The sequence below is a fragment of the Mesoplodon mirus genome (assembly GCF_964341445.2).
Source record: "Mesoplodon mirus genome assembly, chromosome: 1".
NCBI lineage: Eukaryota > Metazoa > Chordata > Mammalia > Artiodactyla > Ziphiidae > Mesoplodon > Mesoplodon mirus.
The window spans coordinates 2,072,975-2,086,431 of NC_138976.1; the positions used below are offsets into that span (position 1 = coordinate 2,072,975).

Consider the following 13,457-nt stretch of genomic DNA (forward strand, 5'->3'; position numbering starts at 1 on the left):
CCCTGCATTTTTACTACACCCACCCCCCAGCATTTGGTTTTTGACTTTATATTTCACATCTTTTTGTTTTGTGTATCCCTCAACTACTTATTTTGGATATAGATTATTTTACTACTTCCTACTAGCTCTGTACATGGTTGATTTACTACCTTTAATGTATGTTTGCTTTTACCAATGAGCTTTGGTTGTGGCCCCTTCTTCTTCACTTAGAGAAGTTCCTTTAACATTTTTTTTAAACATCTTTAAAGTATAATTGCTTTACAATGGTGTGTTAGCTTTTTTTAACATCTTTAAAGTATAATTGCTTTACAATGGTGTGTTAGTTTCTGCTTGTAAAGCTGGCTGGGTGGTGCTAAACTCTTAGCTTCTGTTTGTCTGTAAAGCTTTTGATCTCTTAATCATGGCTTTTTTTCTATGTCCCTTGACGTGTTTTTAGGAGTGCTTATTCTTTTCATATGCTACTTATAATTTTATTTAATTTCTGTGATGATTTCTTTTTTCCCACTTTCTGAGTTTAACTTTCAGTTTTAAATCCTTCTGTTCACTGTTTCCTCCATAAGCTCATGTTTTTCTGCTTTGTGTTTTGTTTTACCAAGGAGATTGCTTCATTTTTTTTAATTCATGGAGAAATATTTGAAAAAAATTTCATCTGTTCTATGGCATAAATTTTTTGGCATGGGTTCTTCATCTGCCATGAGTTTCACCTGTTCTTTTCCCCTTTTTAATCTTGTAGTATCGTTACATAGGTTCTATGCTAATTCCCATTTTGAAACTCATGCATAAATAAGGTATTTCCTGGCATAGATATTTGCTCTAGTGTCATTGTGGGAGGGAACAAGATCATAATTAAGGGTAACAAGTGTTTTCCTAATGTGTAAGTTCCTTCAGCCTTTACATCCCTGAGTCAGAGAGAAAAGGAAGCTGCAGGATTGTTCCCAGTGCAATATCTCTCTAATCCCAGCCCCCAACACACAGTCCTGCAAATATACCTTATCTTTGTGCGTCTTCACCCAGCATCCCACCCTCTGCTTCTCCGAAGCAAACCTCCACACAGGCTCCGACTACCATATCACCCATTACATCCTCATTGCCAGAGCAGAATTTTGTGTTTGCACCTTGAAGGGGACTCACCAATGCTTCCAGAGACCTGGAGCCAAGTACGTCCCCTCCTCACTTCATTTTGCTCCCCTGATCCATCTCTACTATTTTTCACACCCTGTCCACCTATTGTATGGTCCAGGATACTAAATGCCTCTTTAGATACCTCTAAGAGGTTTTTGTTTGTTTGTTTGTTTGTTTTCTATTTGGCTTTTGGTATTTTCTGAAAGGAGAACAGAGGAAATGCCAACTTTAGACTGACATCTTCAAGTTGGATGTGCCCTAATATCTTTTTAATAAATCCACTTTCTGCTTAAATCAACAGAGTTGATTGCAACTAAGAGCTCTGATTGATACAGAAATTTGTACCAAGAGTCGTGGCAACATTTGCTCAGGAGGTGCTGGGGCTCTTATGAACATCCTGGCTCTCTCTTTCCAGGCACTGGGTAGAATTGCATTTCGGTGCCTGCCGGAAGTGAGGGGCAGCCGTGTGACTTGTTTTGGGCAGTGACATGAGACCAGAAGTGACAGAGAAAAGCATTCCGTTTCAATGATCAACCTGTTTTTTCAACTAATAAACTTTACTTTTTTTAAGAGCAGTTTCCGGTTCATAGAAAAACGGAGTGGAAAGTACAGAGCTCCCATAGAACCTCCTGGCTCCACACACAAAACCTCGCCCGCTGCTGGCATCCTGAACCGTAGAATATGATCAACGAACCTACACGGACACATCATTATCACCCAAAGTCCACAGTTTACATCAGGGCTCACTCTTGGTGCCGTACCTTCTATGGGTTTTGACAGATGTATAATGACATGTAGCCACCATTATAGAATTGTTTCACTGCTCTAAACATCCTCTGTGCTCTGCCTGTTCATCCCTCCATCTCCCCTTCATCCCTGGCAACCACCGATCTTTCTACTGTCTGCATAGTTTTGCCTTTTCCAGAATGTCATAAATAGTTGGAATCATTCAGTCTGTAGCCTTTTCAGATTGGCTTCTTTCACTTACGATTATGTACTTAGGGTTCCCCCGTCTTTTTTTTAACTTGATAGCTCATTTCCTTTTAGTGCTGAATAATATTCCATTGTGTGAATGATCCAACAGTTATTTATCCATTCACCTACTGAAGGTCATCTTAGTTGCTAAGTTCTGGCAATTATACATAAAGCTGTTATAAACATCCCTGTGTAGGATTTTGTATGGATATACATTTTCACTTCATTTGGGTAAATACTAAGGAGTATGATTGCTGGGTCATATGGTAAGAGTATGTTTTGTTTTGTAAAAAACTGCCAAACTGTCTTCCAAAGTGGCTGCACCATTTTGCATTCCCACCAGCGATGAATGAAAGTTTGTGTTGCTCCACATCCTCACCAGCATTTGATGTTGTCAGCGTTCTGCATTCTGGTCATTCTAATAGGTGTGTTAGTGATATCCAGTTGTTGTTTTTAATTTGCATTTCCCTAATGACATATGATGTTGAGCATCTTTTTATATGCTTATCTGTCATCTGAATCTCTTCTCTGGTGAGCTGTTATGTCTTTTGCCCATTTTGAATCAGGTTGTTCATTTTGTGATTGCTGAGTTTTAAGAGGGTTTTGTTTTGTTTTGTTTTTTTGTATATTCTGGATAACAGTCCTTTATCAGATGTATCTTTTGCAAATATTTTCTCCCAGTCTATGGCTTCCCTTGGCATTGTCTTCCACAGAGCAGAAATTTTTAATGAAGTCTAGCTTATCAATTACTTCTTTCATGTATCATGCCTTTGATGTTGTACCTAAAAAGTCATCACCATACCCAAGATCATTTAGCTTGTCTACTGTTACTTTCTAGTTTTATAGTTTTGAATTTTATGTTTAGATCTATGATCCATTTTGAGTTAATTCTTGTGTAAGATGTAAGGTCTGTGCATCTAGGTTCTTTTTTTGCAAGTGGATGTCCAGTTTCTCCTGCACCATTTGTTGAGAAGACTATCTCTGTGCCATTGTCTTTCTTTTGCTCCTTTTTCAAAGACTCGTTGACTGTATTTTTGCGGGTGTATTTCTTTGCCCTCTATTATACTGACCTATTTGTCTATTCTTTCACCAATTCCATGCTGTCTTGAATACTGCAGCCTCACGATAGTCTTGAAGTTGGGTGGTGTCAGTCCTCCAACTGTGTCCTTCTCTTTTAAAATTGAGCGGCTATTCTGGGTCCTTTGCCTCTCCACATAAACTTTAGAATCAGTCTGTCAATGTCCAGAAACTAACTTGCTGGGAATGCACCGAGTCTGTAGATCAAGTTGGGAAGGACTGACATCTTGACAACACTGAGTCTTCTGATCCATGAACATAGAATCTCTATTTATTTAGTTCTTCTTTGGTAACTTTCATCAGAGTTTTGATATATAGGTCAAATATATAGTTTGTTAGACTTCTACCTAATTACTTCATTTGGGGGGTGCTGCTAACCTAAAGCAATAAGACAGCCAGTTATTTTTACCAACAAAAAGGGCTTATTCAGGAGCAGCAAAGAATTGTAATTCAGGACATGTAACTATGGTGAACCACATGCAAGTCTGGTAAAGCAAAGGAGAAGAAACTTTTTTTTTTTTTTTTACCGGTACGTGGGCCTCTCACTGTTGTGGCCTCTCCGGTTGCGGAGCACAGGCTCCGGACGTGCAGGCTCCAGATGCGCAGGCTCAGTGGCCATGGCTCACGGGCCCAGCCGCTCCACGGCATGTGGGATCTTCCCAAACTGGGGCACAAACCCATGTCCCCTGCATCGGCAGGCGGACTCTCAACCACTGCGCCACCAGGGAAGCCCGAGAAGAAACTTTTATAGAGAAGGGGAAGTTGGAAAGGGCTACTATAAATAAAAAGTCCAATGGAGTAAACTGGGGTTTGAAGTACAGTGGCCTTTCAGTAGCTGAGTTATGACAGTCCGACACTGAGCTATTGCCAGGCAAGGAGAAATTCTCCCTTCCTCCTGCTGGCAGTAGTGGTGTCACTTCCCGCCCAAGATGCAAGGTACATCTCTTCCTGTTGGCATCTGTGCTGATGTTGAGTGATATGTGCATGACAGCTCCCTATTCTGGCCTCCCAACTCCATGTTAGTGAGGCTTCCCTTTACAGGCACACCTCCTCTTACTGCACTTCCCTTTACTGAACTTCACAGATACTGCATTTTTTACAAATTGAAGGTTGGTGGCAACCCTGCATCAAGCACGTCTATTGGCACCATTTCCCCAACAGCATTTGCTTACTTCATGTCTCTGTGTCACATTTTGGTAATTCTCACAATATTTTAAAAATTTTCAGTTATATTTTTTATGGTTTCTGATCAGTGACTTTTGATTTTACTACAACTCGCTGAAGTCTCAGATGATGGTTAGCATTTTTTAGCAATAAAGTATTTTTTAATTAAGGTTGTACATTTTTTAGACATAATGCTATTGCACATTTAATAATTGACTACAGTATAGCATAAACATAACTTTTACATGCACTGGGAAACTGTTAATTTTCACATAGTGTAAATGGCAATGTATTTTTTTGTTTTGTTTTGCTTTGTTGGCCGTGTGGCATGTGGGAATCTTAGTTCCCCAACCAGGGATTGAAACCATGCTCCCTGCATTGGAAGCAGAGTCTTAACCACTGGACAGCCAGGGAAGTCCCAATGGTAATGTATTTTTAATTTCAAAGTCCACTTGTTCATAGGAACACTTGTTAGATAAGAAAGCTATTTGTTTTTACAATATTTACATTGTATCCTGCAACGTTGATACAATCGTTTCAGGTTTTTCTGTCAATTCTTCTGGATGTATACATAGACGATCACGTCATTTGCAAAGACAGCTTGATTTCTTCCTTCCCGATCTGCATGTATTTTCTTTTTCTTGTCCTATTGCATGTGCTAGGACTTCTGTATTATGACACTGAAAAGCAGTGATGAGAAGGGACATTCTTGCCTTGTTCCTGATCATAGCAGGTAAACTTCTGAGTTTTTCACTGTTAAGTATGATGGTATCTGTACTTTTTGGGTAAATGTTCTTTATCCAGTTGAGGAAGTTTTCCTCTATTCCTAGTTGCTAAGACATATCCAGTGATCAGTCTGGCTTTAAACTACTGGTCTTATTTGTTAAAAAGTACTTTTCTTAATGCAACATAACATGACCTCTCATGAGTGACTTAGGGAAAATCTGGGATTTGTTACCTGGCTGGAGTTTACCTGAGGGTAGTAGAAATTTGGTTAGTACCAGGGGATGGGACCCTGGATATATTGGCACACAGCTGCAAAACAACTTATCTGAAGATGTGATCACCTGAGACAAATATCTTTTGAAGGCAAGACTTTGAGAGACTAGCTGACCACCACCTTGAAAAATGAGAAAGGCTTGAGAGACTCCAAGACTGCAGGGTGTGGCGGCTCCTTTAACAGTGCTGGGTAGCCAACAGGACAGGGATAGGCTCAAAGTCCTCAATGTTTAGCTTAAGACATGGACTGAGAATCAGGGACTTTCTGTTACTCTGTCGAAAAACCTCTCATATGGTCTTCAGCTGCAAGATTGAGTTACCCGAAAACCCAAGTTTTAGCTAGCCCATCAGCAAATCCTACCAACAGGTGAATTCACAACCATACCACATCTCTCATGGAAAAGCTGGAGTACTGCTCAGTCCTCAGAATTGAAATGGGGGTATTTGGGCAACGTTGGATGCCTCAGGTACCCTGAATACCCAACCTCACCAAGGCTTACTTTGAGAAAGCAGTCCCTCCGCCCTTGGCTGATAAGGCTGTGCCTCACTTGAAGACTCTTATCTGAGGAAGTTACCTCCAAGGAGAAGCCAGTCTCCTCAAACTCACCCCCATCTCACCTTGTCTCTAGAGTGGTAAGTACAGTCGGGTCTCAGCAAGTCCCAAGTGGCCAGTTACAAAGTCCAACTCAGAAGCTTTGACTCAATGAACAAGTATCTGCTGTTTTACATTGGAAAAAAATCAGGGAAGTATGTGGGAGTTGATTCTAGAAGTGCTTGGCCAAGAAAGGCGGGGTGCAGTTGCAGAGGGGGCTCCACCCATAAGCAGGACTCAGTGGGCTAGCTAAGGAGCTGGAAAGGATCCGATCATTTCCTTTGCTGCTTGACCAAAACCTGGAACCTACAGTGGCCCATGCTGAGGTAAGTGAACCTTCCAGAAATCCCTTGGAATGACACAGAGGTAAGAACTCTCTTTCCTCTAGGCTACTGTCTACCTGGAGCGAGGCAGGCTTGTTGGAAGGTCTTAACAATGTTACCCGCGCATCCACCCGACAGATGGTCTGGGGAGGGTACGGAAGACTCATCCTTTGCGGAGGTACTAGGAAAAGCACTGTGAGCAGAGTAGAGAAGCACCGTGGTGGCCCTTCCCTGAAGGCTGGATGGAATGCCACGGGAGATGCAGAGGTAGAACCATGCTCTTGGGCCAGTGCAGATCCTGGGACCTGAGGGCGGCAGGGAGCATCTTACTTCCACAGGCCACGTACGCGAGGTTCCCACAGTTGTCAGGCTAGTGCAATGAACTGGGTGGGCCAACCCACGTGGGGTCTGGAGACAGCTCTCTCTCTGCCCTCTGCACTCCGACACAGGTCTGGTGAACAGAGGCTTCACTTGAGCTATTCAGCTGCATGTAGTCCCTCACTGAATTTCTAACCATGTGTTAGTTCAACTTCTGGAGCCCCTAAGTAGAAGGAAAGGGTGACTGGGAGCCTGCTTCCCAGCCTCACCCAAAGGGGCCAGTGGCACAAGACTACCCTGGCCTTGCAGGACTGCTGGAACCCCAGTTCCTGGTGAACCCTGGTTCCTGAGCACGTGTCCTGGTTACGGCTATTTCCATCCGATTCACTATATGCAACAGGAGGGGGACCTTCTGACTTGGAGACTCTTGCCATTTGGGTCTGAAAATTTTGACGTCAGGCCCTTGGAAGTTTCCTCCCATGACTCCGCATTTCATCTTCTGCACTTGAGGCGCACGACACCCAAGAGGTGTGCATTGGGCCTCCTAGACTCATTCTGTAATGTTCTCAACCTCTTCTGCCCTGTTGTCCATAGTCCATCGTCCACTATTGCCTCTGGCCATGAGATGCTTCGGTTGCCACCAAAATCATGGGCAGCGTGTCCTTGCTTCTGTGCATCCTCAGCTCCCAGCCCTGGGCCAGGGAGGGACATGAGTGGACAAGCCCAGGGAGGCTGGAGCATTTTCAATGTTTAAACTTGGATATAGGCTCTGTCTCCCACCAGGTGAAGAATTCTCTGTATCTCGTCACCCTTTCTGCCCTGTATCTCCTATTGTCCCGTGCTGCTTCTAGAAATGGGGTGTTCCTGATGCCACCTGCCACCAAAACGCACCACCTGCTCGCCCTGCACACCAGCTACATGAAACCGGGGACACAGCAGCGGTCCAGGTCGGAGGGGCGAGCTTCCTGGACTTGCAGGCTTCAGGGGAAGAGGGGGGCACCCGATGAGGCACGTCCACCGGCCTTCTGAGATGCTCCTGCGATTTCCACAGGGGGTTCATGCTCTCCCAACTGACTGCAACACACGGACAATAACTCGGGAGTCCCTGCTGGGTGCAGAGAGAGTGGGACAACAGGATCCTGGAATGAGGTGCTTGGTCAAGCAAGATGGCAGGAAGTTGTGCTGCACGATGCAATCCCTTCCCAAGATGTACGACCAAGAACAGATACACGTAAGCACACTTGTAAGGCTATAACGTGCTTCTGGCACTGCCTTAGCTGTGGCCCACAAACGTTAACGCACAGCACTTTCATCACCTTTCAGTCCTAAACCTTCTCTAACATCCACTGGGGATCATTACTCTTTGGCTCACAGGTAATTTAGAAGTGTGTTTTTAAACTTCCAAACAGGAAACTTTAACAATTACCTCTGAAGTTTTTAAATTTTTCTACGGCCAGATATGATGCCGATGCTTTGAAATATGACTTGCTTTATGGACTAGGAGGTGGTCAGTTTTCAACACTATTCCACGTGTGCTTGAGGTACATACTGTTTTTTGTTGTTTTTTTAAACTTTTTTGCTGCATCCCGAGGCATGTGGGATCTTAGTTCCCTGACCAGGGATCAAACCCACACCCCCTGCATTGGAAGCACAGAGTCCTAACCACCGGACTACCAGGGAGGTCCCAGTACACACTGTTTTTAGATACACTGTTCCGCGTGTGTCCGTCAGATCAAGCTCACAAACGCTCTCGTTGAAACCTTCCCTATGCATCTGATTTTGTCTGCCTGGTGTACCAATTCCTACCGGAGATGTTAAAAACCTCCCACTTTGGCTTGTGAACGGATTTCTCCGTGTAGTGGGTCCGTTTCTGCTGGCAGATGTGAAGCTGTTCCTGGTGCAGGACTGTTCTGCCTTCCAGGTAATCTGCACCCCTTTCATTACGTGGCGACTTTTTTACCTAGTAGTGCCTTTTACCTTCAAGTCTTCATCTTATAATACAACCACACCAGCTTCCTTTGGGTTACCATCTGTTTCTTAACTGGAGTTTAGTCAAAAGAATTTTATTAACAGTTTTACTGAAATATAATCCACATACCATAAAATTCATTGACTTTTGTCCCGTGCATTCATCCTGGCTGCCTGCGGGCTTGGACTCAACTGTGCCTCTGACTGTGCACCCTCCATTGGCCTCGCTCGGTTCTAGGTTTTACTCTTTCTCTCCTGCCTCCCCCTGGATCGATAACTGTCCACCCCACTCCCCTGTTCTTCCTGCTAGGTCACTGTTTCTTTTAGTGGTGACCTTAGGATTTTTAATGTGCATGTTACCTTAAATTCTAGGTTTCACCCACCTTAGAAATTAACTTCGAATAACTCAATTCCAGGCAGCCTGAGGACGGCCCGCCGTCTCCCAGTTACTGAGCCCGTCAACTCCACTCCAACGCAGGCCACAGGAGCTGGCTGGGTTTTGTCCTTCCCAAGTGAGTTTGGGGCAGACACAGCAGTTCCCGCTCCTGTGAACACGGGGGAGGAAGAGGGCGCCAGGGAAGCCCCCCCAAGACGCCCCCTCCCTCCTCGCCGCTCCCTCGCCCCCCACCCCGCAACTTTCAGGGAGCGTTCCGGCCTCACAAGAGGAGCCTGGAGCCCGGATGTGGGTCGCCCCTCCCCCAGATCCGAAGGCTCTCAAGCACACGGCGGCGTCCGCTCTCCGCCGGGACCCTCAGGCCAGGCCGGCCCGCTCCAGGTCCTGGGGCAGGATGCGGCCCTTCCTGCGGGCCTTCTCCAGGCGCCGCTCGGCCCGGGCCGCCTTCTTCCTGCGCAGGTTCTGCCGCCGCCTGTCCTGCCGCTGCTGCATCTTCCCCAGCACGTGCGCCGTGCGCTTCTCCCACGCGCGCTGCCGCTGCGCCCGCCGCTTCTCCTTGCGCTTCAGGGCCTCCTGCAGCAGGCGCTCGTCGTCGCGGATCTTCACGCCCTCGGCCTTGTACAGCAGGTTGGTCCACTGCATCTTGGCCTCGAGCTCCCGGGCCTGGCCCGCGTCCTGGTCCCGCAGCTCCTCCAGCCGGGTCTGCCGCGCCTGCAGGCGCTCCAGCAGCTGCCGGTAGTTCCTGCCCGTCAGCGGCGTCAGGTTCCCCTTCAGCCTCTGCCTCTTCTCCTTCCTGCGCTGGGCCTTGCTGCCTGGCTCCTCCTCACTCACCTCCACCTCCGGGGAAGAGGGCGATGTGAGCCGAGTGCCGCTGCCCGCGCGCCCGGGGCCCGCCCGCCGGCCGCGCGGGTCTCACCTTATTGAACAGCAGCCCCGGCCGGGCCTGCGCCTCCTCGTGCGGCGCCTCGGGAGGCGGCTCGGCGGCCTGCGCCCCCTCGAGGGCCTCGGCCGCCTTCTCCTTCGCTCTCATTTCCCTGCGCTTCCTCTTCTTCCGGTCGCGCTCCTGCTTCCTCCGGCGTCTCTTCTCCGAAGCGGCGGGGGACAACTCCTTGGCGCTGCCCTGCGGCGCAAGCAGGCGCTCACTCATGAGGTCCTCCCAACTGCGGGGCCCCCGGCCTGGCACATGGAATCAGGGCAGGAAAAAGGGCCCGCCACGTGCAGCGTTCCACCCGGAGGGGACCTGGCACCCAAAGTGCACCCAAAACAAGGACAAGGGGACCCCACGAGAACCATGCCTTCCGGATCACAGGCATCTACCATACTAGGGCACTTCCCAAACATGGTGCCTCTAAGTCTCCCCAATGACCCAATAAGGGACACGTGGTCCTCCATCATTTCAGAGACAAGGATAGGAGGCTTAGCCAAGGCCACCACCCAGATCTTGGCGTTGGCTCAGAACACTGCACCTGTGCGGACCACTGCACGATTCCGACCCCTGCGGGGCAGACAAGAGCGCTCTGGACCACGGCAGGAAGGCAGGGCCCTCGGGCCTGTCCCCACACAGCAGGAGGCTTGGGGGAGGGCGCCAGGAAAACGGGGGTGGGGGTGGCGACGCCATCCGCGCTGAGGCTGGCTGAGGCCCTGGAGCGTCCCATGGCTGTCACCTCGGGCTGGTCACCTCATCTCAGGCCCTGGCTTACCTCACAGGGCCGTCGTGCATTTAGACGGACAAACGTGCAGGAATTGCCACTCAGTGTGGGTGTGTTAGCAAAGGCAGCTTTCCCTGAGGGAAGAGGCTGAGCCTCTCTCCAAGGCCGCAGGACAGAAGAGCCAGAAGCTCAGCATGGCCAGCAGGAGGGGGACCCTGGGGACCGAGCTCCCCAAGATGACAAGAACTACACCTGACCTCTTGCCGAACAGAGCTGCCGAGGCCCTGGCAGCACCCGCTGCAGGGGCGGGAACAGGGGCTGAGCCCCCCCCACACCTGCCCTGTCAGCCCCATAACAGCTGGCAGAGCTGGGGCCGACCTCAGCAAGCACCAGGCAGGTGCAGAAACTGCCACAGGACCCAGAGGTCTCCTCCACCTACCTGGCCCCGCGCCTCCCGGATCTTCTCATGCAGGCGCTGCCGCAGAACGTCCAAGGCAAATAAAGAGCCAGGCTCACTGGCCAGGCCATCTGCAAAGAAGCAGTCAAGAGGACCAAAAGGAGACTCCCCCACCCCCCGACCTTCCTGTGCCCTCCCCAAGGGCCCAGCTTCGAAGCCTGAGTCTCCATACACTGGCCCCCTCCAGTGACCACTCGTGGATCTGCAGGTCAGTTCCAGTAAATTCTACCCTACCTCTTCAAGCTGGATTGGCCTCCAGGACAGGACATCCTCATGAAGTGCGGCCCAAACCCATCTCCCACTTCTTCTAACTTCTGCAGTGACCCCCAGACCCAAAGGCAGCTGTCACAACACTACTTCAGAGACGTGAGGGCAGTAAAGCTCTTCAAGTCAAGCTGCTCTAGGACCTCAGTGGGACATGGTCTTGCCCCTCGCCATCCCAGTTACTATGTGGCCTGGAACTACTGTGCACTTCCTGAGATTCCCATCCACCCACAGGAGCCCCATGATCTGTCCTCTGAAAACGCGTTCTTTGGGAAGTCTCACACTATCTGATCATGCCGGTACGATCAGAGAGGACCACTTTTGTATCTGTCCCAGATCCCAGTCGACCCTGCCCACCCTCCTCACCCGCAGGGGCCCCAGTGGAGCTGGAGGCCTCGTCCTCCTTCTCCTTGGCTGCCACTGGCGTCCTGGCTTGAGACTTCTCCGCAGGGGCCTGGGCCTTGGGTTCTGCAGCCTTCTCCTTCCGCTCCCGGGGTTTCTTCTGTGCTCTCTTCCTCTTCTTTTTGGGGGGCCCAGCAGCTTCTGAGACTTGAGTTTTGCCAGCTGAAACACAAAATCAGAAAAGGCTGCCACCCCAATCCCTGTGACCCATTCAACAGGTAGGCAGGTCTTGCAAAGGCTTTGGTCCTAGAAGAATGCCAAAAGCCAGTCAGGATGGGGGATACAGAGACCCTCATCTGTTGAGCTCAGAACCACAAACTTCCTAGAAAGCAGACTAGCCACACTCATCAAAACCCTGAAAAACATCCACACGCTGACCCAGCAGTCTGCTTGTGAGAACTCATTCTGGGTATGCAGAAAGATGTGGCCTCAGGATGTTCATCATAACATCCTTTTTTGAGTGAAAAACTAGGAAAACCTAAATATCCATCTACAATGACAGTGATGACACTGCCACAAAACTATGACGTACGCAACAAAAAATAATGGCATAGGCTTTCACTTTAACAGATTGAGAGGGAATATCTCTGACGGTCCATTGGTTAAGCACTCCGCGCTCTCAATGCCGAGGGCCTGGGTTCAATCCGTGGTCGGGGACCTAAGATCCCACGTGTGGGGGGGGGGGCAGAAAATGCTTACATTCTAAAAGGAAAGTGAGAATTGAGTACACAAAGTAGGAGCCAAATTGTTTCAGTGAGAAATACTCAGAAAGTTTTAGAAAGACACAAATCTAACTAGTAACTGAGTGATGAAAAAATTCACTTGACTTCATTTTTCTACGATGAACATATTTTCCTTGTATAAAAAGAAAAGGTCGTTTTCCCTCTGGTAGGTCCATGGCAGACGTTTCCACTCTCCCCTCCTCTGCGCCAGGACAGGCCAGTTATTGTCTGTTTCACCTACTTGTGTATCTGCCTCCTGAGGGGGCCCTTGTCTGAAAAAGTAATTTTTTCATCATCACTCATACCTGTCTTCCCACCCAGCGTGGAGAGCTGACTAAGCCTGTTCACGATGCCCCACGGCAGAGCAACCATTCCACGGGGTCACCTCCTCCAAACCCCGGCCGAGCTTCCAGCCCGGAGGGCGCACAGCTGAATCCCTCAGACTCCCAGACGGATGCCCCCAACGAGCAAGGAAAATGGCGTTGCCTTTAAGCATGCATCCCTTACAATACTTCCCTCTAGTATTTCACACGCTTGTTTCACGCATCTACGTGTCTACTCCACCTGAAGGCTACTCAGGTGCGGTGTGGGGCACACACTGACCTCCGCCGCGGAGGGGAGTGGGGACGCTGGGGGGTTGGGGGGCGCCCCCTTCTGAAGCCCTCCCAGTCCCGGCCGGGGGCTGAGCTTTACCCGACTTGCGCTTCTGTGGCTCGGGGCTGGGCTGGGAGCAGATCTTCTTGGCCAGACTCTGCAGGTAGGCGTCCTTCGCGAGCAGAGAAGCCATGGCTGGAGGTTCGGGGGTCGGGCAGGGCTCGCTCCGGGGTCCTACTCGCGGGGAGGAGAGCCGGGGTGCAACGCCCCGCGCTGGCACCGGTAGCCCCAGACACATACACTGACCCCGGCTGGCGCGACCCTCTCCCCTTCCGCTGCGCTCGCCGAGAACCAGCACGTGGGCAGGCGCGACCGGCCGAGCGCCGAGCAGCCAACGCGCGACGATCGATTAACCAGGTGGCTCCACCGGAAGAGGT

General features: G+C 49.4%; 1 protein-coding gene across 1 annotated transcript; it reads right to left on the bottom strand.

Annotated features, from left to right (window-relative positions):
* Positions 1-8,617: 8,617 nt before the first annotated feature.
* SURF6 (surfeit 6) lies at positions 8,618-13,418 on the bottom strand. The gene is made up of 5 exons (XM_082620817.1): positions 13,120-13,418; positions 11,669-11,866; positions 11,021-11,109; positions 9,849-10,052; positions 8,618-9,769 (listed from the first exon to the last, which is right to left on the bottom strand). The coding sequence occupies exons 1-5, from the start codon at positions 13,316-13,318 to the stop codon at positions 9,290-9,292; spliced, it is 1,170 nt and encodes a 389-aa protein (XP_082476943.1). The 5' UTR covers positions 13,319-13,418; the 3' UTR covers positions 8,618-9,289.
* Between the last annotated feature and the right edge of the window lie 39 nt (positions 13,419-13,457).